Source organism: Ammospiza nelsoni, chromosome 4, assembly GCF_027579445.1.
Source record: "Ammospiza nelsoni isolate bAmmNel1 chromosome 4, bAmmNel1.pri, whole genome shotgun sequence".
Taxonomy (NCBI): domain Eukaryota; kingdom Metazoa; phylum Chordata; class Aves; order Passeriformes; family Passerellidae; genus Ammospiza; species Ammospiza nelsoni.
This window is the reverse complement of record NC_080636.1, coordinates 45,775,231-45,800,938: the sequence shown is the minus strand read 5'-3', so window position 1 is coordinate 45,800,938 and position 25,708 is coordinate 45,775,231. Positions and strand designations below refer to the sequence as shown.

The following is a 25,708-nucleotide window of genomic DNA, read 5'->3' as shown; positions in this document are numbered from 1 at the left end:
GGACTGAGAATCTTTCCGCAGTAGTGACAGCCCTGAAAAGGTTGATCATTGATTATTGTGATGTTTAAGTAAAGCTTACTTCATTCCTTGAAAAGAGTCACAGGATCATAGAGCAGTTTGGGTTGGCAGGGTCCCTGAATGTCATCCAGTCCTTTCCCCACACCACAGCATCCAACCTGGCCTTGGATGGGGCAGCCACAGCTCTGCTGGGCACCCTGTGCCAGGGCCCCACCACCCTCACAGGGAACAACCTCTTCCTAATACATCATCTAAACTATTTTCTTCCAGAAGGACTTGTCTTTTTTCTGAAGGTACATTTGTAAGGATTGATATCCTGGAGCTGCCTGAAGAAAATTCCTTTCCTCTGTTGCAGTGGTGGTTCATGAGTGATCCTTTATTCTGATGTTTCTCCCTATATCTTTAATTCAGTGATGTTTTAGATTGGGATGGTTTCACTTAAATCTGCAGACCATTGAGTTAGACTAACTTAAACAATTGTCAAAGCTATTTATTTTGTATATATTATATATACACTTTGATTTCACTTAACATGAATTATTTAAGCATTAGGTAAGTGAAATTAGATTAAACTTAATACAATTGCATTGATTTTTTAACATAATTAATGTCTGAAGACCTGAATTTGTCTTTCTGTAAGTTTTTCACACTGCTAAAGGGCAAGAAACAATTCTCAAACAAAATGTAGATGTCAAGCTCTTACAAAGTACAACTTGCATGTATTAACTCTTTCCCTGCAGTTAATTATCACACTGAGTAGATCTTGTGGTCATGTCCTGCTTTAAGACTACTCTGGGTTCATCATTTTACACAGCTCATACTTTGCCCAGTGATATTATTTATTCTGATACTTCATAGTCTTTGTTCTTTGACTGCTGTTGTGGGTAGCAAAAAATGCAAACACTCCACCCCCAGTTCTGGAAAATCCACACTAATCAGTAAAGATTTTCTGTTGTGTATCAAGTTCCTTTTCTTTGATACAGGATTTCCTGGCAGAAGGAAGGCAGCCTTACAGGGCTGCTTGGGCTGTGTGCTCTGGAAAACTGTTCCATGTATGGTCCATGATTACATTTTTACCAATTGGATGGAATAAATATTTACTGCTGCAATGAAAGTTTTACATGTGTACATTAGGCGTTGAGTAAATAAAACAGTTGGAGTGTGTAACGTGAATACTGATGGCTCTTCTCCCTTCAAAGTGGCTTTGTCAGTTCCACCCTGGTGGTTCCAAAACATTCCCTCAAGTGTTGAGGTGTGTATTCTGGTCTTCACAAAGTGTGTGCAGCTCCCCTGAATGGCTCTACAGCAGAATTCCTAAAGATCCAGTCAAACAAACAGAACACAAACAACTTTTGTTTGAGCGGATGAGTTTAAGATGAGTACAAGAGCAATTTATGCTTTCTCTTGTAGTTGTGGGTAATGATCTGTAATAGTGTTCTTAGCAAAGAACATAGTAATCCTGTTTATAGTTCTTGTTATATTAGAGTAGCCTGAGTGCTCTGCTTTTCATTACTAATTTTCATGTCCTGGGGCTCTGGCATGGACTTGCTGAGTTCCTTTTAAATGCTGTTTAACTTTGAGCTTTTCTGTCTTTGAATTACTGTTGTGTTGAAGATTTGACCGACTAAAACTTAACTGTGCTGTGCATCAAGAAGCACAGTTTAGGGAGAGAGCTGTTTCTTGAACAAGAAAACTTTAAACATTTTTATATGTAGAATAAAATGTAGCCTTTTCTTGGTTTTGCATTCAGAGGGAGTAGGAATGAATTTCCCTTTAATGTAAAAGAAGAGTGAGCAACTGATTACCTGGTGTATTAAAGAGGAATATTGCTTGGATTTTGGAGGTAATCAGTGTGTCCTTACTGGTGGTGAAGAAGGATGTTCTGTCTCTTGTTGGCCTTGATTTTGATCCCTGCTGATTTTGAGCGATCGACCTTGTACCTGGGAAAAATCCCAGTTGCAATTTGCAGGCATTTAAAACCAAGGTAGAACATAGAAATAATGGTAACTGCCAGTCTTCTTCTGAACTTGAGCATTCTGTGGCCCTGAATAGATTATCAGGGAGTGGAAAGACCTCAGAGACTCAGGCTGTGCTTTTCCATGGTGTGCATGTCATTAGCACTGTGTCACTTGGAGCTGAGCAAGTCTTCTCCCTGGAAAATTGAAATGCACACTGAACCTTACAGTGCTGCAGTGCTTTATTTCTGCACTTTCTGCACATCTTTCTTGCCAAGTCCAGGCTTAAAAGTAGCAAACATCTACTTAAATATAACAAATGGACATTTGTGACAGCTGGAATGGCATGTTAATTATTTTTTAATAACTTTGTTTTGCTCTGTATTGTGATGGAGTAGCAACTGAATTTCTCATGTCTTGTCTGTTCCACCTCCAGGAGATGTTCTTGTTGCTGTAAATGATGTCGATGTGAATTCTGAAAACATAGAGAGGGTTTTGTCTTGCATTCCAGGTCCTATGCAGGTACAGTATACAGCACTATTGAACATTTATTCCAAAATCCTCTCCAGAAGTTAGTACTGCTTCTAGCCCTTTTTTTCCTGAGGAAACAAAATTTAGGTGGCCTTTTTCTTAAAACCTCCTCCATTGTCTTTTAACTGCATTGCTTGACTTCAGTCAGAGTAGAAATTTCAGAGTTTAATTCTGATAAAAATCAGAATCAGAAAAATTCTATGAAACTAGGTGCTGATGTCTAGCTGAAAAACCAACAGGTCAGTGGAATAGTAGTGGGGGTTTTTTGCCAATTACTGTGTTTAAAATGGTAATAATTGCTCTGAAAATACTTAAATAGAATAATTATAGCTTCATCAATATAAACAACACTCACAAACCACAACAGTAAAAACAAGCCTGAGTTTACATGGAGTGCTGTTAAAAACATTTAAGAGCATTTAAATTGTAAAATTGATACTGGTTTAATACTTAAATACAAAAATTAATTCTTGGGGTTCTAAGAGATGTTAGATTGAATACTTTCAAGATCTTTCAAAACTCCACAGTGATGAAACTGATAGAAGTTAGTAATAAAAATTGGTACCAAGAAAAGTTCAAAAAAAACTGATAAATGATATTTTTTTTCCCAAAACTTGCTGCATATATCTTCCAGCTGAATAATTTTGGAGCTCTAATGAAGAATTAGATAGCTGTTTCAGAGCTAAGCCAGGAGAATGTTACTTACCTAGGATGTTACTAGCATAAAATGGAATATTTTGAGTTATTCTGCTTAAATACACTTCCTGATGGACAGGAAGACAAAATAAAAGTTGAAACTTTTATGTGTATGAGGTGTGAGCAGGAGCAGGTTAAAAATTCAAGTGTCTCTTGGTAGTTTTTCTTCAGGTAGAATATACAAGGTAATGACAATAATAGACATATTTTATAGTCCAGAGATTTTTCAAAGTGGAAATTTATGTTTTCTTGAACACAAAGGTCTATTTGCAAGTTTCTGTGGAAATATATCTTCAGTTGCAGTGAGATTGAGTGCTGGGGATATCAGTTCAGGAAGCTTTCCAAGATATCTGACAGCCTGAAGTTTCCCTGAGCTACTGGAGCCGTGGTCAGGTACTGGCAGAGCTCCATGGGAGAAAAGCCTTTGACCAAACAGAGAGTTGCTGTAACTGTTATGAAATGCAGAATGATGAAAAAGGCAGAGGTGATGCAGTGTGTGTAATTGCACCCTCTCCAGATGAGGGTGTGGGTATTATTTGTTGCCCAAATGCAGCCCTTGACGGAGCAGTTCTGGTGCTGCAGTGTGAGTGTTTGCTCTGTCAGTAAATCTGTCAGGCAGGCAGAGATGACTTGAATTGTGGAACAGTTTGTCATGGTGGCTTTCCAAATCCTTTCATTAAAGTGCAATTATTCCTTTTCCACTGTGCAGCTTGAGTCAATCCAGACAAGTGGTGGCTAGAATAGACCAGTGGAGATGTAAATACAGACTTCTGGGTTCTTTGCAATGCACTGCACTGCAACCCTCTGAAGGAACAGAGGGTTGTTGTAGCTGACATTTTGTAATACAAGCCAAATTGTTACGGTGTTTTCATTCATCTTACCTTGAAGAATATAAAAAAATATGCATTTTAAAGCCTTTTTACTTATGTTATTTCTGTAAGTGAAGTCCCTATTCCTCTGGATTCATGTTAAAAATTGCTGGAATTTTAAAAACTTGACTACCTAGATTCAATTGCACTATGTGACATAAAATATGTCATTATTGTATTTCCAGAATTTTGTTTTTCTTACCTCAGTTTAGACAACTAGATCTAGGCTTGTAAGGGCTGGTTTAGTGCATTTAGTGAGTAATAGAAGTCCAAGTGCTACATTAGTCTTTTCAAAATAGTTGCTGTTTCCTAGCACCACAAGACAGAGAATACAGAATAGGAAGGGCAAGATATCCTGAAGGAATATACTCTTCTTTGCTCTGATACTCAGAAGTTGCAGAACCATTTTACTCAAAACTTGCTAAAACTATCCAGCCTGAGGCAGACCTCTAGAATGAGAAATTTCAGCCTGAAACTTTGAGTAGCAGTTGTGCAGACCATAAGCACATGGCAAACAGATACTGGCAACGGGAAGCAGCAGGCAGCCTTTAAAAGGCAGGCAGTGCCCCCAGCTCTGTCTGTAATGAAATCCATCTTCCAAGCATGCAGCTTTCTTGCAGATGAAATCATGCCTTTCTGGGGCAGGCCAGTGGCACAACAGCTCCATTTTCTGTTTCTACACTGAGAAATGTATAATGGTATTAGGAAGCAGATTAAATACAGAGTGACTTTCCAATCATTACTTTCCAGCTTCCAGCAAGGACTTGTAATATCAATTAAGGGTTTCCATGTTCTCCTTTGTTTCTTAAAATTCCTTTGACCTCCACAGCATTCTGGGGCAGTGATTTATGTGACTGATTTGATTATGTTAATTATCACTGGCTTTCAAATTGCCATCTAACCAAGTGCATGTCAGACCCCCATGTTCCTGTGTTCTGAGAAGAAGTTAATTGTTCATGTCTTACCCTGCCATGGCTCTGGAGAGCTCTGTCATGTTCCACTTTGTCACCTTCCCTAAGCAGAAAATGAGGATCCATGTCCCTCACAGTGTGCTGTTCCTGCCACCTTCTTGCCATTTGATTAAAGTCTGCTTGAGAAATGTTATAAGTATTGAGAACATGAGCATGAAATATAGAGTGGAATATTAATGCTTTTCTCATTCTTCATGTCATTTTCTGTGTTCTGTTGTGCATGGAACTGATTTTCTTCAGGAGAAATGGAATCAAAGCTGTGGAAGATTTCACAATCACTACTTATAAAAGGGGACTCGAGTAGTCATGTTTAATCAGATCCTATGCACTGCTCAGGATGAAGATTGATTTCTTCTCCACAAAAAAAAAATTATATATATATTTAGGATATGTTGAAATGCAGTCTCTTGGTCCATTTCTATTCAGTGATATGGGAGGCAGCATGGATGACTCCAGACTCCAGCTCTGTTCAGTCCAGTTTGTTTTGAGCTCTTCCCTGGAGGATCCTATGGTTGTGTCTCTTAAGACAAGACAGACTAAGTTTGTTTTTATTTTAACTGAGAGACTAAAAGATAGACTGCAGTAAGAATGACATCTGTGTGTCATTAATGTAGAGACTGTAGCCTGAGTGTCATGACTAAATGTCCAGAGACAAGATGCAGTAGAAGTTGAGAGAAATAACTATTGAGCCTTAAGGAAATCTGTAAGAAGTTGGACAGAGTATGAGGAAATATTCTGAAATATATGCAGATGGCATGACAGAGAAACAGAACCGAGTCTCAGAATGCTGGAGAAGAAAACACACTCTTCTGAAACTGTCAGCTATCAAGTTACTGGCTCTTAGAAAGCAGCTGCTTCTCAGCAGAGTTGGATTCCTTGTCAGGAATCAAAACTGGACTGGTGAGGAGAGGGTGAGGGATGAGGTACTGCCAGAAAAGAAAGAGGTGGTGCAGGACAGGAGAGCAGTACCAGGGAAGAGGAGGAGAAAAAAGACTGATAGCAGCCCAAATAGGAGAGGGGAAAATCAATGGAAAGTGTTGGGAGAGGGAGTGAAGTGGAAGATGGCAAGCAGTGACAAATGTAGCTGTAAGAGCTGATGATGGCACTTCTCTCTGAGCCAGTCTGACAGGCAGTGGGTGTTTTAAAGCACATTATTTCTTGCTGGCACTCCTCTCCTGAAGTTTGTGTACACACATGCACAACGGCAAAAATGATCTGTCTTTAAATGTATAAATTATCTGCTTGGGCTTCTCAGAATTTATTGCAATTGAGAAAAGAAAAATGGGTTTTGTTGCATCAGTCCTCAGGCTAAATTGCCACTGATTTTAACAAGCAGGATTTGGTGTGATGTATTATGTTCAGAACTTCCTATGTTGCAGTATTTCAAGGCAGATAAACAGTCTTGAGTAAAAATGTGTGCAAGAGGAAACTAAGAGCATGCCAACTTAGTCCAAATATATCTTTAGTCAGCTTGATAAAAAAATAAGGTCTCATCCAAGAACATAAATGAATTTCTTCTCCTTGGAACTAGCATTTTTATGCTCACTCAAGAGATAAGTGTTTCTCACATCTCCTCCTTTCATACTTAGGATAATGTGTTCATACAAAATAAAAAATCACTTTCATCACTGCTGAGACAACTGACAAACATAATATTTTTAAGTTGGGGCTTAAAGTAGGTCTATATGGCAAATTTTGAAACATGTTTCCACATGAAGCTTGGATAATATGTTGTTAGTGTGTCAGGAAATACTCATTTATTCTAAAGCTCCTGGATTTAAACTTATTTGGGAAATAAGGGACAGTAAACTCTTTTTTTTTTTTTTTTTTTTTTTTTTTGCAAAATCAGCTTGATCATGTAAGCTTTAAAGGTTTTGTTTAGGAGAGGATGATGTGTTTTGTGTTCTCATCTTTTTTCTTAAAGGCACAGCACAGTGAGGGATGTAAGTAATTTTTAGGCTACTTGGTATTTGTGTAAATTGTTAAATACAGCAACAAAACTCTTATTTTCTGATTTTATAGTTAAAAAAAGGAAAGTTAACATATTGAAAATGAAAGAATTGCTACCATTACAGTTTACCAGACTTTTGCAGTCCAGTGTAAATTTAAATGGATTTCCCTGGGCAAATGTGTCAGTGCACTCAAAATGGCGAAGAAGTGCTCAAGAAAGAGCCTTCAGGATATGTACTTAGGAAACTGCTGACATTTTGAAAGAAGTCAAATACTGTATGTGTTTCAAAGGCACAATAATGGGTTTTTGTGCTCAGACAAAGCCAGAGCAGTAAGTCTATTTTTCCGTTCTCACAACCATAAGAATTAAGTATGAAAACACAGCAAACCACATGCTTACTCACATGGTTCATAGACCATGTAATAGCTGGCTTTGTCCTTTGTAATAGCTGCTTATGTAATGCTGAATGTATCATTGGTTTTCTTGAAACAGCAGGAATTTTGTTTGCTTACATCTTCCTCAGTAAAGCTGAGGCTGAGAAAACCTAACCTCTTAAAGGGCTCCAACTCCATCTGTTTCATCTGCTGCTGCAAGGTAATTGGAAGTACAGCCTCATTCTCACAGTAGTTAATTACCTTAATAGGTTAAACTGACATTTGAGACCTCGGTGTTTGAGGCTGAAGGGACTTGTGAGCAAAGGAACAAACAGACACAGTCAAGCATGGACAACCTGGCTCGGCTGCTGTGGGGAGAGGACACTGTGGAGCCTCAGCAGGATGTGCCTCACATTGTCATGTTCCTCACACTGAAACTGGACTCTGGGACATCCAGGGATGAGGTATGTGCCTGACTCTGGGACATCCAGGGATGAGGTATGTGCCTGACTCTGGGACACCCAAGGATGAGGTATGTGCCTGACTCAGTCACCCTCAGCTCACTGACCACAGCAGCTCCTAGGACATTTGATGTAAAAGAATAAATAAAAATCATCCTAATGGTTTGGAGTTGGCAATAATCCATAAAATAGCCATTTTGGTAGAAATAAGGTGTGAAATTTCAGCATCACTGCTGACAAACTGCTGGCTGGCCTTGAAGTCAGGTGAGGAGCAGCCAGGTGGTGACTGCACAGCCAAGGTGCATTCCCCAGTGCCAGGCTGGCTCTGGGATGCTGACCTGGAGGCTTTCAACACCAGGATCTGCCTGGTGGTCAAAGAAATATCCCCCTGCAGGAGCTATTGGCAGTCCTCATCCATAATCTGTCTGGCCTCTCCTGTTTTGAAATGCTAATGTGCCTTTTCTTAGAGGGCTCTGGCATGTCTGCTGGTAGCAGTCAGCTGCTGATTATTGCTTGGGCAGCTTTTAGAGCCACTGAGGTACTTTTTATTTATCCTGTAAAGCTTCCTTTCACTCTTTCCTTATTGTGTTCCTCGGGAAAATGTTGCCAGTGTGCATGTAAGTTTGTGTAGTTGTTCAGAGTGTAGCCATAGCTACAAATAATTCCTCTCCAGGCAGGGACACAGAGCTGGGCTTGGCCTCTTGCCCAGTCTGGGAATGACAAGGGGACAAAATGGACTTCTTAGGAGCGGACACTTGGGAAAAAACTCTTCTGCTTTTGTGTGAATTCTCAAATCTAGCATTGTGTCTCGGTCATCTTGCATTATTTGTGCTGAGGAGCCATCAAACAAAGCACAGGTTTTTCCAGTGCCCAGGGACTAAGATGGCAGGACAGTGATGGAGTGGGGAGCAGAAAGAAATAATTTTGCTTTCTCTCCCTTGGAATTTATCCTTAGATTGAGATACCTTGACTTTTTTTTAGTAGTATTTTTCAACTGATACAAATCTACGTTCTCTTGGTGGTGGGTAATAAAGTGTTACAGTTATAAAAATAGGATTTAATTTTATTTTCTAGAGACAGGGCTGAGAAGGAGAACCCTAGAAAATTACATGGTACCATAATATGTACTAGTCCAATACCAGTGTTTTCTTGACAACATAAACTTTATGAAATATTTAAAAAAATAATTTCAGGGTGTCTGGCTCCTCTCTTCCACATATAAAAGCCTGATTGTGATTCTGCACTTGACAGTAAACTGAGTGCTGGTTTCTTGCCCCATTGTTCCTTTACATTCTCCCAAGGAGTGGATTAATCCTGAACACTGAGCAGAGGTAAAAGAGGGATTGTAATGCCCCTGTTGTCCCTTCACAACATGAAATAATTGTTTCCTGAGAAGTCTTGGTGGCAATTATGCAGCCCCAAATATGCTGAGAGATGCTTTGCTGATATAATGAAGCTCTTTATGCCGTATCCTTGCAAAAGAATGCCTCCTTCTTTAAGGCATTTGTCTTTAATTTCATTTTCTGTACTTCAGGCAGCTTCTCTCCTGTAGATGTACTGTCCCAGATTTAGTTTAAACTGTACTTTAAATGAAGTTATGGCACACCAAAGCCATCCTGCCCAATAGAAATAGAATGATCCTTTAAGAAGCAGAGTATGCAGATCACATCTGTGTCAACTGTGGCAACTGCAACTTGTAAATAAGTGTTCCACTTGGGAGCTTTTGGCACCTGAAATAGAATTAATGAGCTTTAAGACTTGTAAGCTCTGTCTGCTCAGCTCTACAGGGAAGTGGTGTTGGGAGTCATTTGGGATATGTGTCCCTATGGTAACAGTTCCTCAGTGAGTAAGGTCAATTCTGCCTTTTTATATTTTAGTTAGAGGTGGGTATTGCAACTACACATTATTTGTAGCAGTGTGCAACACTCACATCTTTGTATATGACCTGATTTTGGCAATAGCATGTCTTAAAAGGAATAATGTTCATTTTCCTTCTGCTGTTACTGGAAGATTGTGTCCAGGTTTGGGGCTGGGTTGAGGGAGGATTTACACTTCAAAAAATGAGCTGCTTGAATTTATTAATCCCATTGTCATTGGCCTGTGACCTTTGGGCTTGCTTTGGAGAGAGCTGATGTGGTGGCATGTGCTGGCCCTTGCTAAATCACTGTATCCACACATGATAACATTGTGCCTGTTTGTTACACTTGGCTTTTCTTTCCCTGGGAACGTGTTCAGGTCATTCTCAAACAAATTTTGTCTAAAAGCCCCAGTTAATAGTGGGTGGGGGGGAGAAAAAGTCTCTCTCTCTAGCCCTTTGCATGCTGCAATTAGAAAACAGCAGGGTTTTTCCAGCTGAGGGATTGAATGCAGAAAAAAGATCCTTGTCACTAATGAGTATTTCTAAGTAGAGTTAATTAAATTGGATATAAATGGAGAGTTTGTCAGGTCCTTCTATAATGAAATTCTGCATTCTTTTAGTCTTGATGAAGGAAAAATTTTTAGTGGGTGTTGGCACTGGCTGAATGTGATTAGTGACATAAACAGGGAAATTAATCATGCCTGTGTTTCATTTGTTTGTGGAGAAAGATAATTTACTATAATCTTTGCAGTGGAGACGATGCAAAAAAAATAATGGCCCATCATGATTTGGCAGGAAGCAATAAATGAGGGGCAATCATGTTTGCTTATTACTGTACTGTTATAGTTGCTGAAATAATAAAGTTCTTGAAAGGGCTATAATAAAAGAATTTTTTTTTTTTTAATGGTTAGAAAGAGAAAAATATCTCACAAATATAGAGCTTTAGTTTCAAATGACTTGTGTAAGTGTATCTGGTCAGATGTTTCATGAGACATCTTAGTAGTGTGTTTTAAAATTTCAGCACCCTCACTCAGAATAAAGATTTTTTTCCCCTCTCTTGGCATCAGATCTGTTAACAGTGTACTTAAAGCTTTAAGTTGCAGAGGCCACGCTGCTTGTTATTTTATGTTTCTCCATGTAATAATTAATCTAAATAAGTCATGCTTTTCTATAAAATACAGTTTTTCAAACTGTAGAAAAACTGTAGGAACATTCATATACCTTTTAGAACTTTCCAGTATGCCCATGCAGCACAATGCTGGTTCCAATGTCTTATAAAAGGATATGATGAAGGATTTAATGTTTAAAAAAACCCCATCTGTTACCACCAAAAAAATCATTATCTTGTGTTCTGTGGGGATTTTTTGGAGGGATTTTGTTTTGGCTTACTTAACTAACAGCTAACTTTCTTCACAGCAAGAAATTATTTATCAGTACCCCATATCAGAAGCATCCCAAAAACTGAAAAGTGTGAGAGGGATATTTCTCACACTGTCTGACATACTGGAAAGTGTTACTGGTACCGAGATTATCAGGTAAAAGTGTTTGAAATGTAATTACTGTTTTTATTCTTTTATACATACATGTACAGAGGTCATGCATCAAGTTCTAGACAAACCAGAGCAACTCAAGCTGTTTAGGCAGTAACTCTTTAACTAAAACAGTTGGAGTGCTCAGCCTGGATGTAAATGGATTTGGGGGAGTTTTGTTGTAGTGGGTAGCAGTGACTAGGATTTTTAGTTCAGTGAAATTATTTTCAACTCCTTTATAACTTCACAGTGTTAACAGAAACACTTCTGGTTTCATTTTTCTAGCTCCTCCCTGTTCTTGTGTGAAAAACTTGTTCAAGTTGTTTACTGGAAAGAATCTGACAAGTTGCTCGTCATTGGCCTTCCTGAAGAAAAGTGAGTTTCAAAGGAAAAGGTTTTGTTTTCCTTTAAATTTTGTGTCCTCAAATTTATTGTGTGTACTCTTCTAACAAAAAAAGGCAAGAAAAGGCTTAAAATGTTCTCTTTTTACTGTAACTAGTTTTTGTCTGTGATTTCACTTTTTTGATTGACTTAATCCTCGTCTTTCATATATCCATTGTTATAATTTCTTTTTCATTTCCTCTGAAGAGAATAAGATCCAGAAATATCTGTAAGTTAGAAAAGAGTAATATCCTAGGATTTGGTGAACTCAAGTTCTTTGCAGAGACTGCTGAATAACAATAGTAATATTACATATTTACACATTCTAGGAGGCTTATTCATCATAAAGATGTTTTAATTTTTACTTGTCAGTGTGCCACTTTATCAGCTGAGGAACATGATTCAGAATGTTGTCAGGACCTTGACATTCATGTACAGTTCTTTGGACAGGTGAGTTCTTGCAGAAGTATTTACTTTTCAGTCACTCATTTGTCATTGGTGCTCACTGAAAAAGACAAATATTAGGATTAATTTTAATGTTTCCAAGGAATATCTTGGCATGTTGCTTTATACTTGTATAAAAACAGGAATTCTGTTGGTCTTGCCTTTTGGTTTCAGCCTTAACATTAGTAAGATACTGTTTCAGCAGGCTTTGTCACTTGAGAAAGTTTTACCCTTGGTCAGGTTAAATCATTCCCATAATCCAAGTCACTGAGGATGTCAGCAGCACTCTGCAAATGTTACCCTGTGTCTGTGACAGATACATGTGTATCAGTGTTACGTTTTTAACATAGTAAACACTCTGGACTTCTCCAGAGTGAGTGTCTGGAGTGCCAAGCTCCATTTGGCAGAGTGAGTGTCTTTCTCTGCATGTGGAAATCTCCCAGGAGACTTTCAGTGTGACTGTTACCTAAATAAAACTGCCCAGGTGGATTACTCATATTCTTGCATTTAATTCAGGCTTTATGTATGCCATAGTGAATGAAAAAGAGCAAATCTCAGTTTCCAAAAGGATGAGGCTGATGTTTCACTCACCTTAAGCTGCTCTGTGGTGGTGCTCATAGGGGTCCCAGGACAAGGGAAGAGATGAGAATCTTGACTCCATGTTTCAGAAGGCTGATTATTTTATGATATGTATTATATTAAAAATGATATATTAAAACTATACTAAAAGAATAAAAGGATTTCATCAGAAGGCTAGCAAACAAAAGAATGGAATGATAATAAAATCTTGTGACTGACCAGAGAGTCTGAGCCAGCTGGACCTGTGATTGGCCATTAATTAAAAACCACCACATGAAACCAATCACAGATGCACCTGTTGCATTCCACAGCAGCAGATAATCAATGTTTGCATTTTGTTCCTGAGGCCTCTCAACTTCTCAGGAGAGAAATCCTAGCAAAAGGATTTTTCATAAAACATGTCAGTGACACTGCTCTATGGTAACACCATACTGGTTTAATCTGTTCTTTGGAGGTACTGCCTGGATATCAGCCTAGTGGGTTTTTTTCATGTTAAAAAAAAAATCCAAACGTAGCATGATGCTGCAAAAAGGGTTGTGTATCACTGAGGGTTATATAAACAAGCTGCACATTTCTCAGAGTTATTCTAACTTGCGGTTCATGTTTGTCCAGTGCTTTTTGCCAGGTGGAAAATGTTTCTCGCCTGGATCATTTTTTCAGCCTGTTGTTCCAGCGTGCCCTCCATCCTGCGAGGTTCCAGGCTGGCAGCAGTGCCCAGCTGCAGGATCCCTGCAGTGCCCTGCTCCCGGGCAGCCTCCCCGCGCTGCGCTGGCTGACGCTGCCCCAGCAAATCAAGGTCAGGTCCTTCTCACATCTCTCCAGCTTTTCCTCACCATGACACGCCAAAAAGTCAGTGCTCTTCCTCTCTGATTTACCTAAGTGCTTTGCCCATGCCAGATGGTTCATTTTCCTGTAAAATTCAAGTTTGCAGCTACACCACCATTCCCACAGGATTGCTGTTGTGAGTGTAGTTCAGTGACTTTTCTAGGAAAAGTAGAGAAAGCACCCCCTGGTATGTAGCTCTGTGTTTGATTTTAACCGTTGAAGTATTTTGGTAGGCAGGAAATATTATTCTGGAAGCCCATTTATGTCACTATAGGACACAAAAGAATGTGATGTGGACACTGCTCTTTTCAAGGGAAAAGCAACTTTTTAATTTCTGACTCCAACAATTATATATTTTTACAAGTGCCAGTGGATTGGAGGGTGACAGTGCCACCCAATGACACTGGACAAACCAACAGTCCATCAAATTTCTCCTCCTCCATAAAAGAATGCAAAACAATAAGTTATTTACATCAAGTGTGTGAGGAAGTTTGTTACAACAATATAAAATCAGAAGGCTTAGAAAATCTTAAAAAATCAAGGTGACACGTGTACTTCTCATAATTTAGGAGAGTTATAAATGGCTGTTGCAGAATCAAAATAAATACCTACATGTGGTTTGTTGATGCTAGACAGGTACAGTTTTTCTCCACCATTTCACTGTGCCATGTTACCTCCATGTTAGAAACTGAGTTGTGCTTTAAGCAGTAGTAAGACAAAAGGTAAATCACAGTAACTAACTTTATTATAATTTATATAATTAAGTTATAATTGAATTAAAATTAATGTATTTTAATAATTAAATTATATAATTTTATTATGTAATAATTATATAGACTATAATAATTTAATTATAACATTAATAACATTTTAGCTGCCAGTTGTAAACCTCACTTTCATTACTTTAGTATCTGTGACTCCAGTTTAAAATATCTTAGCCTGTGCCATTGTTCCTAAACAGATTTCTCTTTACTAATGTGGCTTTCTCCCTTTTCTCCTTTAAAGGTGAATTATCTTCTCCTTTATCTTTAGTCACAGACTGATCGTTATTTAGTTCTTTCCACCTTACACTGCAGGGTTTTTACTGCTTTTTTACAATTTGTTGATTAGGAGTCTTTCCATGCTTTTTTCTTACTTCTCAAGTTTTTGTAGAGAGGCTCTGTTGTGCCTTGCTCTCCAGTTCAGCTTGCAGGCTGCTTTTTTCTTATAAAACAATAAGTTTTAAAAGTACTTAGGAAACATCATCATTGATACTTATAATACAGGCATCACTTTCCAGAGTTCTTTGAGACCATTCCCATTTGCCAGAAGAGTTTTGTTGTGCAGAAGATGACATTTCCAGTCAGAGTTTTGGTGAGGAGCTACTCTATTCTGTAAGGAATATAAAACTAAAAATGTCAGTTCTTCGGGCAGAAAGCCATTTAAATTTTGACTGGGGAAAAGCTGAGAGGATGATTAGTTGTTGAGTGCCAACAACTAGGCTTGCTGACATTTCTCTGTTTGAAAACTGGCTGTATTTCAATTGGAGGCAGCCTGTTAACACAGCTCAAGAAGTTTGCAACTGTGATTTAGGATCTTTTCATTAAGTAGCACACTTATGTCATGAGTTTCAGGGCCTTGGACCAAGAAAAGCACTCATAGTTAAACTTGATTTAACCAACAGCCCTTGCAGTTCCAGAAATAAGGAAGCTTAAAGTAGTTCCAATGGAACAAAAATCATGTGTGAGAGAGTTTTGGTGACTTGATAGAGACAAAAAACTTAAATCCATTGGATAAAAGATTTTTCTGAAAGCTCAGTTGGATGCGGTAGTGTGCCAGGTTTGTCTCTAGCCCTCACGTTTTAAAGCACACTGAAAGTAAGAGTGACATCTCCTTTGTACCCACACTAGGCTCAGCAGGCACATACACAGAGAAATGGGACAGTTCAAAGAGCAGGAAAATAGCCAGCAATTAGGAAGGATTTGTCTTAATTCTGGTGTCCCCAGATATTCTTGGTATTTGATGTTACTAATAAAAAATAGGTGCAAGTTTTTATCCCATCACTTTAAATCCCAATCTGAGATGAGCAGGACAGAGTGAGATGTGCTATTACTGGAAATTAATGTGTTGGAAATGTTTATTAAAAAAGCTTTTTTTTTTTTTTTTTTACTATTTCAGATGGAAATTGACACAGCACTGAGTGAGCTGGAAGCAGCTGATTTTGCACAGCTGGTAAATATTTTGGTTTTGTTTGCTTTGTACTGTATCTCCTTCCCTTGGTGTCACATTCAGTGGTTTAAACAAAGACTATTTTCAAAATCCATCAACTTCTTTTAATGAAGTGGGAGTAAAAGCAGTTTATCCTGAATTTCTCTCCATGCTTAATATTATAACATATTATAATCCTATAGGATTGGTCACTGAAAATCCATGATTTTATATAATTTAAATCCATGGGATGTCTACAAAAATCACAGAGGTGATTCTTGTTAGATTTCTTCTTTGTGTAAGTAACTGTCTCCTTCCCAAGCAATTGTGAACCAACTTGGAAACATCTATGAATCAGAATTTAATTGTCTAGTTTACAGAAGGCAATTACAAATTCTGCTTAGTTTTAATACTGTTACAGAAGGTAATAATATAATTTATTTCAGTAACTCTTAGCTGTGCAGGGTGTAAACACATTGACATTTCAGCTTTACTTTGTAATGAAGTAGCTGTCTTGAGATCCAAATTACTCTAAAGTTACTGTAAAATTCTGTTCAAAAGAATCCCTGCACTGAATAAGCTGGATGATCATTTACAGAAATCAGTGTTTGAGTCACAGTTTATTGCACAAAAATTGATTCCACATACTTAAAATCCAGTACATCTATCTAAAAACAGTGCTGCTAATGGGAGAGCACTGGGCAATACAAGATGAATGAATGGGAATATTTTGAGGAAAATGTCAAAGACTGGAAAAAAATGCTTTGACTTGTAAATTTTACTCTAGGAGGGCCCCTGGTGTCAGTAGTTATGCTGAAGTTACTTTGCTGTTAACTGTGAGAATGAACATATCCTAACAAAAATAGTTTATGAACACATAACAGTTAAATAGAAACTAGTTATTTTAAGCTGAAATTTTTAGCGACAATTGTAATGACACAAAATTCAATGATGGAGGCTAAAAATTTGGTATTTCCCTGAAATGCTCAGTATTAACTGCTGTACTGGTAATAAGAGGTGGTCAAATATGAAATTATTGAAATATTGATTACAGTTGGCTGGAATTAGTTCACTTGCATTTGGTAAATAATATTAAAATACAGAATTAAAAATTGCACATGCTTTTTCCTCCCCAACAGTCTGAAGATTATTATGACATGAGAAGATTATATGTGATCCTGGGCTCTTGTCTCTTTTACAAGGTAATATTAATGATTAAGACCTAAAGGTTAGGAAAATGCATCTAGAAATCTGATGTAATGTTTCAGAATCTCACAAATCAGAGGTGAACACATAACTGATTTAAGCATGTATTTTTAGTTACAGACCTAAAGCTTAAACACCATAACAGAAAAAATCAGTTTCAGGAAATGCTATGTACTGTATGAACAGCAAAAACAAAAATACTTCTTTAAAATTTGAATTTCTTGGTGTCGTCCAAGGATTGGAAAGAGGGAGTAATAAGAAAGTAGGAAGAGTCTGTTCAACTGAGTTTGTAGGATATTTTAATGGGAACTCTTGTGCAATCCTATGTTTTAATAGCAGGTGCTCTCTCTTGAATGTCTTTGAGTCCAAGACTTGAGAAATTGTATTGACAGCTTTTTTCACTTTGGCCTCATTCATAGCCTTATTTCTCTTTGGTAAATGGAGACAGTGTAATCAACAGTACAAAGAGGAATGTAACAGCCTTTGCTTTAAGAAAACCTGAATTTTATCAGGCAATTGTTTTAAGAATTTTAAGAATTTTATCAGGCAATTGTTTTTGTGCCAGGAGTGTTATAAGAGAAGTGGAACTGCACAGTATCTACCATGAGAGCACTTCAGCTGTGAAGTCCTTAGTGCTGGAACCACTGTAATATGGGTTTTCTTTGGAAATTTTATTAATTCCAAATTTTTTTAATTTATAAAATTTAATAATTTTATTAGTGAGATTTATTAGAGAATTAAATGAGAACTCGAGCACCTTAACACTGTAGCTGTTTTGCAAGCTGGGAAAGCCCAGCTCACCTTTGATGACTCGCATATGTGCTGATAGTTGATTTGCTTATATTTAGTGTTTTGATTATTTAGAAAAAGCTCAGTGTTGTATGAATGTACACCAAAAAGTCTGTGGACAGAAACCCTAAGATCTCAGTGCACATGGAGCAGGAGTATCTCTGTATGAAAAGCACTCTGAAGTGCTGCGTGGTGGTGTTGTCCTCACTGAACACTCTTCTTTCCTGTGTTTAATGAAGGGTTACTTGATTGGCAATCACTTGCCAAAGGAAGACCTTGTTGACGTGGGTTTCTATTGCCAGCACTACTGTCTGTTATCCCTGGCAGCAGAGCAGAGGATTGGGCAGTTGGTGATCTGGCGGGAAGTGTTCCCACAGCATCACCTGCAGCCGGATGAGGAGTCACATTTCACAGGATACAGGGAGCCTGAAGCAAGATACTTCTTACTGGTAGTGGGCTTGGTGAGTTGATGCTGCAGCATGCCCGTTCTCTGAGCCTCTCCTTTGCTCTTGTGAGTTGTGTGTTCCCCAGATCAACACTTCCCATGCATTTCTTTGGGTGTCGCCACAATTCTCTTCACAGACAAAAGCAATCCCAAGAATATTTCTGGGTTTCACATTCTCTGAACCTCAGAGAAAGAAAAACCAGTTCTTATCTCATTTGCTGTGCCTATGTTAGTTCACAAGTGGAATGCATTGGTTGTTTACCTGAATGCAAGATTGTTTACCTGAAGAGAATTGGTAATTGGATTGTGGTGTGAGTGTTTTAATTCACTGACCAGTTGAATCCAGGTTTGTGTGTTTCAGGACTGTCAGCTGACAGTCACGAGATGTTGGAGTTGAGTGCTTGGCAGGTTCAGTTGAGATGTAATGTCATATAGAATAATGTAGTATAATAAACCAATTAATTAGCCTTCTGATAAGATGGAGCCCTCCTCATCATTTCTCCCTGCCACAGGGGTCATCTTGTTCCAATAGTTGGGTAATTTTTTCAAAATACTCAACTTGTAGCTGTTTCATGGGATAGAATTTCCTAGGGAGCATTTTATAAGAAATTCTCATTATTTTTATGCCTTTTAACTTCAGTTGAAAATGCTTCTACCTTCATAATCTTAGTTTTTCAGACAGCTCACATCAGAAATGTCTGGGTTTGGTTTTCTAATGTGGACTTCGTTTCAAGCAGACAGCTATTGTAGTTGCATTGCCTGCAGACCAAGGAAGGAATGATGAATCTGACTCCATGTTCTCAGAAGGCTAATTTACTATTTTATGATAATGTGTTATATTAAAGACTACTCTACTATACTAAACTAAAGAATACAGAAAGGATACTTACAGAATGCTAAAAAGATAATAATGAGAACTTGTGATTCTTTCCAGAGTGTGGCACTGATTGGCCAATGAGTCAAAATAACTTGCAGCAGAATCCAATGAAACAATCACCTGTGGGTAAACAATCTCCAAACATATTCTACATGAGCAAAACAGAGGAGAAGCAAATGAGATAAGAATTGTTTTCCATTTTCCCTGAGGCTTCTCAGCTTCCCAGGACTAAAATCCTGGGCAAAGGGATTTTTCAGAAAATGTGAATGCCACGAACAGCTGCTGAGTTTGTGAGCAGTCTGTTCTGTTTGCATTTACAGGGACACTTTGTCCTGTGTGTCCTGCTGGAGGCAGGGGGCTGTGCATCCAGAGCTATTGGGAACCCGGGACCAGACTGTATCTATGTAGACCAGGTCAAAGCAACCATTCTCCAGCTGGAAGGAATCGACGCCAGCATCGAGGAAAGGCTGGATTCTCCCTCCGTGCCACCTTTAGCCTGTGCTGACTGGTTCCTTCCTGCAGCACGGGACAGGCTGGAGAGCTTGAGCACCTCCCCAATGCTGAGCAAGCTGCAGAGCTCCTGCAAAGCTGGGAGCACTGCAGGGAGCAGGAGGAGCCTCTTTGGGGACACTGGGCACACCCCACGGGACAGCGGGGCGGCCGAGCAGGGCAGCGAGGGGCCCGCGGAGGAGGAGAGCACAAATCCACAGCCTCTGATGGAGCAGGTCAGAATTGAACAGCTGCTGGGGGCTTGGGGAGAGGGCAGCCCCTTCAAACTCAAGGTGACTTTTACAAAAGGCACGTTATAAAAGAGTAAGTCCCTTGAATTCCCTATAAAATAATTCTGTTGCCTTGGGAAGGGCTGAGTCAGCCTCAGAGCCATCACACTTTATTTTATCATTGCTTGTAAATATTTGGAGATTTCACATGTGAAGTGGGCACAGCTGCATTGAAAAAAGCAGATGTAATTGGAGACTATCTCCAAAATAACCTATCACAACTAATTTCTGTACAGTTGTATGACCCCAAAATAACCTATCACAACTAACTGCTGTACAATTGTACAACTGTGTCTAAGTTTAGTCTAAAATAGGCTATAAAATACACTTATATAAATTGATATAACTGGGCCTTATTCAAAACACAACACTGTCCTCTTCTTTCTGTTGGTTTGGCTGGATTCTGTTCTTTCTTTCACTATGTGTTCTCTGTTATTTCATCTATCATTTTGTTCTTCAGGCCACTAGGAAAAAACACACCCTGCCAAACCCATTTCATTCAGGAAACCTGAAAAAGAACTCTTCAGAGAAAGTTACAGAACTTCCTAATGCTATGAGGTAAGAAACTATTTTTTACTGAGTATTTAATTTTTTTAGGCCATGCTTAGATTGTTTTTTAAATATACACAGATCACAGAAGTCCCCTCGTGATTTTATCCCAACCAAAGCTTTTCTATGCAGAGATTATCAGAAGTGAATCTGTTAAACTGAGAGCTTAATTAAACATAAAAATTGGAAATGATACAATAAAAGACAGCTGTTTCTGAATAATATGTCAGTATTGTGCACACCTGTCCCATGTCTGTGTGACCTTGGTATTTCAAGCAGGAGTTTCTGGACCACACATGTGGTTAGCTTCTTGCTTCCATGTTATCTCTAGGTAGGTGTACAAGGAAAAAAGCTTTTATTTCACTTTCCTGTTTTGGAGACAATTTTTGAGAACATAAATTTATGTGGCAATGCCTAACTAGCAGCACAGTTTAATTTGTTGGTTTGTTAAATTGAGTATTATAGTCAAAATCAGCAGGATTTCCTTGGTGTGAAGACAGAAACCTTTGAATGCCTGTATCCATTTTGTACCCTATTGTGATTAGAAAACCAATTCTGCCTTAAGAAACAAAAGCTGCAAATTATTTTCATTATTTTAATTATTTTAATTAAATGACTTCTCCAATATTTTTAAGGTTGACATCTGGTCCTGAGAACACCCTCTTCCACTATCTGTTTTTGGAGACAATGCAAGGAATCTTTATTACTCCAACTCACAAAGAAGTAGCCCAGCTCGGTGGCTCCATCCACCCTCAGTTAATTGAGAATTTCTACCAGTGCTGCCTTTCAATCCGTTCCATTTTCCAGCAGTCCATGAAGAAAGAGGTATGGTAATTTGGATTTCTCTTTGTCCAATCACATTCTCAATTCAGTATTTCTAGGTTCTTTTCACTTCATTATTTCAGTGGTTCACGAGCAGCTGTATTTGCATGTCTGCAGACTCTAAACCAAAGTGGAACAGTGTCAGTTGTATTTTTTAGATCCTAAAGTGACAATTCAAGTGAGTTAAGTGAGAAAAGGGGAAATAACAGTACAGACTGCATGAAGGCAGGTTTACAAAGAACAGCATGGTTTTTCTTAATGTTTCTTTGATGTTACTGAAGAAGTAATTTCTGAGTCCCAACACAGCTTGGCACTGATTGGCCAATGAGCCAAAATAACCCACACCAGAAACCAATGAAACAATCACCTGTGGGTAAGCAATTGCCAAACTCATCCCACATGAGCACAACACAGGAGAAGCAAATGAGATAATTATTTTCCTTTTTCTCTGAGGCTTTCTCTTTTCCATTTCTGGCTAGACCCATGTGCCTTGTAAATCTAGGAATTTTTAAGTGTTAAAAATGGTGTTAATTTGGTGGCTTGGTCACATGGCACTGGGGTTTGGCTGAGTAGGACTTTGGCAATGAGCCGTGTGTTTTGGGCATTTCTGTTGGGAGATATAGACACCCAAAAGCAAGCAGAGACAATGAATGAGTTTATCTCTAGCATCAAATTGCCTTTGGCTATAGCTATAAAGTAGGCATTTTATACTTCAAGTCATAAAAACTGGGAGTTAGAAATAACTGATAGACGTGTCTCTTTCAGCAAAATTTGCTGTGGTCTTTGCAGACTGGCTCTAGCAATTAATGCTGAAATTGGCAGGCTGTATTATAGCACAAGGAGAATGTTAAAGAATAAATAGAAATTTGCCTTGTTCATTGTACATGATAAAAAATCAAATACAGAAATGTACGATTATACTGTGTGTTCTTTGTCATCTGCTAAATATTGTTACAGTTTGGGATCCAGAGAGCTGCACCAGTAATGCAAAGTTACTGTAAACTGACCAATAATTAATTTTTCCTCTATTTTTGAGAACTGAAAATTCAACAATTTAACTTTTCAAATGTGTCCAGGAGTCTTGGAAAAAATCCTAAATTTAGCAAAGATAAGCTCAGTGGTCTGAAACCCCAAAATAAGATGTTTTGACTATGTTTTCTCAATCTTCAGTCCCTATATCTTCAATATTGTAGGCAGGTTGAACAATGTGGTTTCTCCATCTTCATGTGGCAGACAGAAATTCCTTGAGTTGTTTTCTAAAAACATCTTTTCTTTGACCTTTGAAGCAATAGTTTCACTGGCAGATCCAGAGATGAACTGGAAAATTGCAAGGTTTATTCAAAGGCTTTTCTCAAAACACAGCTCTAACAGCTTGAGAAAACACAGAAATGTCTTTATTTTCTATGATTTTATGCCTTCATACTGAGTAAGAGTCAGAAAATGCTCTGAGCAAAGTGCTTCAGCTGCTTATTTACAAAAAGAAATTCCTGCCTGGCCAAGTTTGCTTAATAGACTTTTACTATCACAGTTCTTCATTAGGGAGGCACACAGAAAAGAAAGATGAGAGCTTTAGCTGTTGTAGCACACTTTTTAAAGTGCTGTAGTAACTCAGATGTCTTATTAGAAAAACAGTGTTTAGCTTGAAAGGAAAAGTCAAAAAAGGAGCATATGTCTAATTCCAACTTGTATAACAACAGAAAAGCCTTTTGATGCCCAAATAACAAAACTGTGGAGAAAAGAATCATGTAAGCAAGTCAGTTCTATCTCCTAAGCCTGGCTTTTTGACAGCAGAGTCACCCATCAGGGAGTCCTGAACAAATCACATGCTTGTATTTGCCTGTGTTTGTCACAATGTCTCATTCTCTACTAACATTTCACCAGCTGTTTTACAGAAAAAGAAGGCAGCAGGCAGTGGGATTTCAGATTTCAGTAAGGCAGCTGAGGACCCAGGGCTGGTAAGAGAACATGGGCTGCTGTTTGAGTGCTCTCCTGAAAACTGGGCTGACCAGAAGAAACCACCACCAACAATGAACTACTGGGTTGTGGGGTAGGTTTAAAGACAAATTTCACCTCCAGTTTTTCATTTGGGCTATGCCATTGTGTTCTTGAAAAATAAATTTAACTGTAGCACATCACTTGAGCTGACTTGAGGTAGCTTTAATTTAAGGGCACTGAGAAGTTGCACTGATGTGAATTTCCACCTTTAACAGCTGCTGAGTCAATGACATAAATAAGGTGACAGTTATAATTACTGTTATATTCTAAAAGAGGCTCTTTCATTGGGAAGAAAAATCTTTCAAAGAAAGAAGAAAAATAATTGTTTCCCAGCATGAATGTACGTAACTGCTGTTTGTGTGGAAAAAATTAAAACATTGAAAAAATGTTTATACTATTGTTGATGCCTTTTAAAAAATAATTATAATAAGAGCTCCTCTATTTTAGCTCTTTCCCTAGGAGCCCTCATTGGATTAATATGTGGAAATGTAACTACCCACATGTTATTACCTTTAAAAATTAGTAAATAGGTGAATCCTGGGGCTTGCTCCCAAGGACCTTGATTGCAGCTTGTAGCCCACAGACTTGGATTGCTGCAAACAGACCCAGAAGATCCTGAAAACCTGAAGATTTTTTTCCCTACACAGCCTTAACAAAACTGAGTAGAGAATAACTTGATTTTAAAATCAGTGTATTGAAAGAGGTAAAGGACAGACACCAACATCTGCAGCATGTTTTAAGCAACAGCAGCTTGTTTTAATTTCCTGCTGAAACCTTGCAGTACAACCAGAATCTACCATTTGGGGAGGAAAAAAAAAATAACACTTTTGATGATTTTCTTCTTTTTATTCTTTCTTCTTTTTTTTTCCCCAGGAGACTCATTCTCCATCCCAAGCCTCAGGAGTGTTACGTGTGTTTCCATGACTCGGTGGCAGAAGCTGCTGTGGAGCTGGCCTTTAAGCTGTCCTTTGGCTTAGCTGCATAGCTGAGCTTCCTGCACACCCAGGCATCCTGCAGGGTGGTGTTCATTCTTTAAAATATCCCATGTCAAGGGAAATGAACTCAGTTTGGGTGCCACCCATGGGGCATCTTTGAAATGCTTTAAAAAAATCAAATACTTTGTGGTATGAAGCAGTTAAAACTTGAGTGGTGCTTCTGATGAGCTCATCAATGGAATGGTTATTTTCAGAGAACCAAAGTTCCTATTTTTATATGCTGTCACTTTTTTTTTTTATCCTGGTCCTAACTTTATTATATGAAAACACCACATCATTTGTATGTTCACTGCTGTTCAGTGTACAATATGCAGCATAAAATGGTAAGCTGATCCTCCAAGTACTCCGTGAACATGGAAATTGGTGGTGGAGGAAAAAAAAAATTCTCCAGTAACTTTAAATTTTGCACCTCTGAGAGGCTGGAAAACACTGAATGTTTTCAGTAGCATTGTGTTAATCAAAACAGAGAGAAATCTTTAAGACAATTCCTGGCACTTAGCCTCACAAAACTGATGGTTTACTGTTTTTGCTGTCCTGGACACTCGAGGACTATAGTGTGGTTGATGTTTTACTTGACTCCGTGAGTTTTAACTATAAATATTACTTAAATTTGTTAAAATGCAATTTTGAAGACACAAAAAAAGAAGGGGGGTGGGCAGGGTGGTTTTAAGATGTGCATAGACTTGGCCGATTTTATATTCATAATTTCATAATAAAAATGTATATTTGTTAAAGAACAGTAAAGCAGGATTTTCTCTTTGGTTTTATTATTTTATTCTAATTGTTTTTCATGAGTGCTTTTCATAAAATGCATAACTAGAATTGCATTTCAAGCAACGGGATCAAAAAGTTTAAGTGTTCAGGAGAGCCAATTCAGTTTCATGGGTTCTCATGGCCAAATCTTTAGATCTCGTTCTCACTAGTAAAGGACACAGTTTGGGGTAGTGCTAAAACAGTCAATCAAATGCTTGCAGTGCTCACAGGGTGATTCACAGCTTGTCTTCATCACTCAGCACTTGCTTCAGTTCCAAGCAGCAGAAGTCTTGGGCCTGAAGTGCGAGCTGTGATTGAGGACTTTGCTAATCAGCTTTCTCCAGGATTTATGGTTCCTAGCAGATGAGCAGCAGTATTTCAGTCTGAGCCCACAAATGACAGCAGCAGTGGGTTAGCTCTGTTCTCTGCGTATAAATCAAGTGATGGGAGAGTTACTCTGCTGCACCTCTCAAAAGTCTAAAATATCTGAGATTTAGGCATTAGATTTCCTGGTAGATGGAAGAAGGAACGTGGAGGAAAGCAAGCTTGCTGCAGTGCTTTCAGCTGTTTATCTTAATGTCCAGGAGAAGCCTTTATTTAATTTATTTCATCTAATTCTAAAAGTGCCACCGAGTTTCTGATACCTGTATCAGCTGTCAGGCATTGCTTTAAGATGGAGTGTGAGCACCCTCTCTGTCAGCCAAAATGCACAGGGAGGCTGCTGCAGGAGAGCAGTGTCTGGTTCACTTGTAGATTGAGATTTTCTAGTGCTAACACCAAATTCATACACTGTTGGTAAGTTTCAAAATAAACCCAGATTTCCAAAAGGAAGTCCTTGAAAAAGGACCTGAAAAGGAAGATTTTTGGCC

General features: G+C 38.4%; 1 protein-coding gene across 1 annotated transcript in view; it reads left to right on the top strand.

Annotated features, from left to right (window-relative positions):
* INTU (inturned planar cell polarity protein) overlaps window positions 1-24,830 on the top strand; it is a 35,035-nt gene extending 10,205 nt beyond the window's left edge. Inside the window, exons 3-16 of the mRNA XM_059470463.1 lie at window positions 2,410-2,495; window positions 7,635-7,829; window positions 11,101-11,219; window positions 11,499-11,588; window positions 11,967-12,044; window positions 13,230-13,413; window positions 15,600-15,653; window positions 16,769-16,831; window positions 17,864-18,085; window positions 19,267-19,671; window positions 20,186-20,283; window positions 20,910-21,099; window positions 22,989-23,143; window positions 23,965-24,830. Coding sequence (XP_059326446.1) covers window positions 2,410-2,495; window positions 7,635-7,829; window positions 11,101-11,219; window positions 11,499-11,588; window positions 11,967-12,044; window positions 13,230-13,413; window positions 15,600-15,653; window positions 16,769-16,831; window positions 17,864-18,085; window positions 19,267-19,671; window positions 20,186-20,283; window positions 20,910-21,099; window positions 22,989-23,143; window positions 23,965-24,076 — 2,051 coding nt within the window. The 3' untranslated portion in view covers window positions 24,077-24,830. The remainder of the gene's footprint in view (window positions 1-2,409; window positions 2,496-7,634; window positions 7,830-11,100; window positions 11,220-11,498; window positions 11,589-11,966; window positions 12,045-13,229; window positions 13,414-15,599; window positions 15,654-16,768; window positions 16,832-17,863; window positions 18,086-19,266; window positions 19,672-20,185; window positions 20,284-20,909; window positions 21,100-22,988; window positions 23,144-23,964) is intronic.
* Window positions 24,831-25,708: the final 878 nt, after the last annotated feature.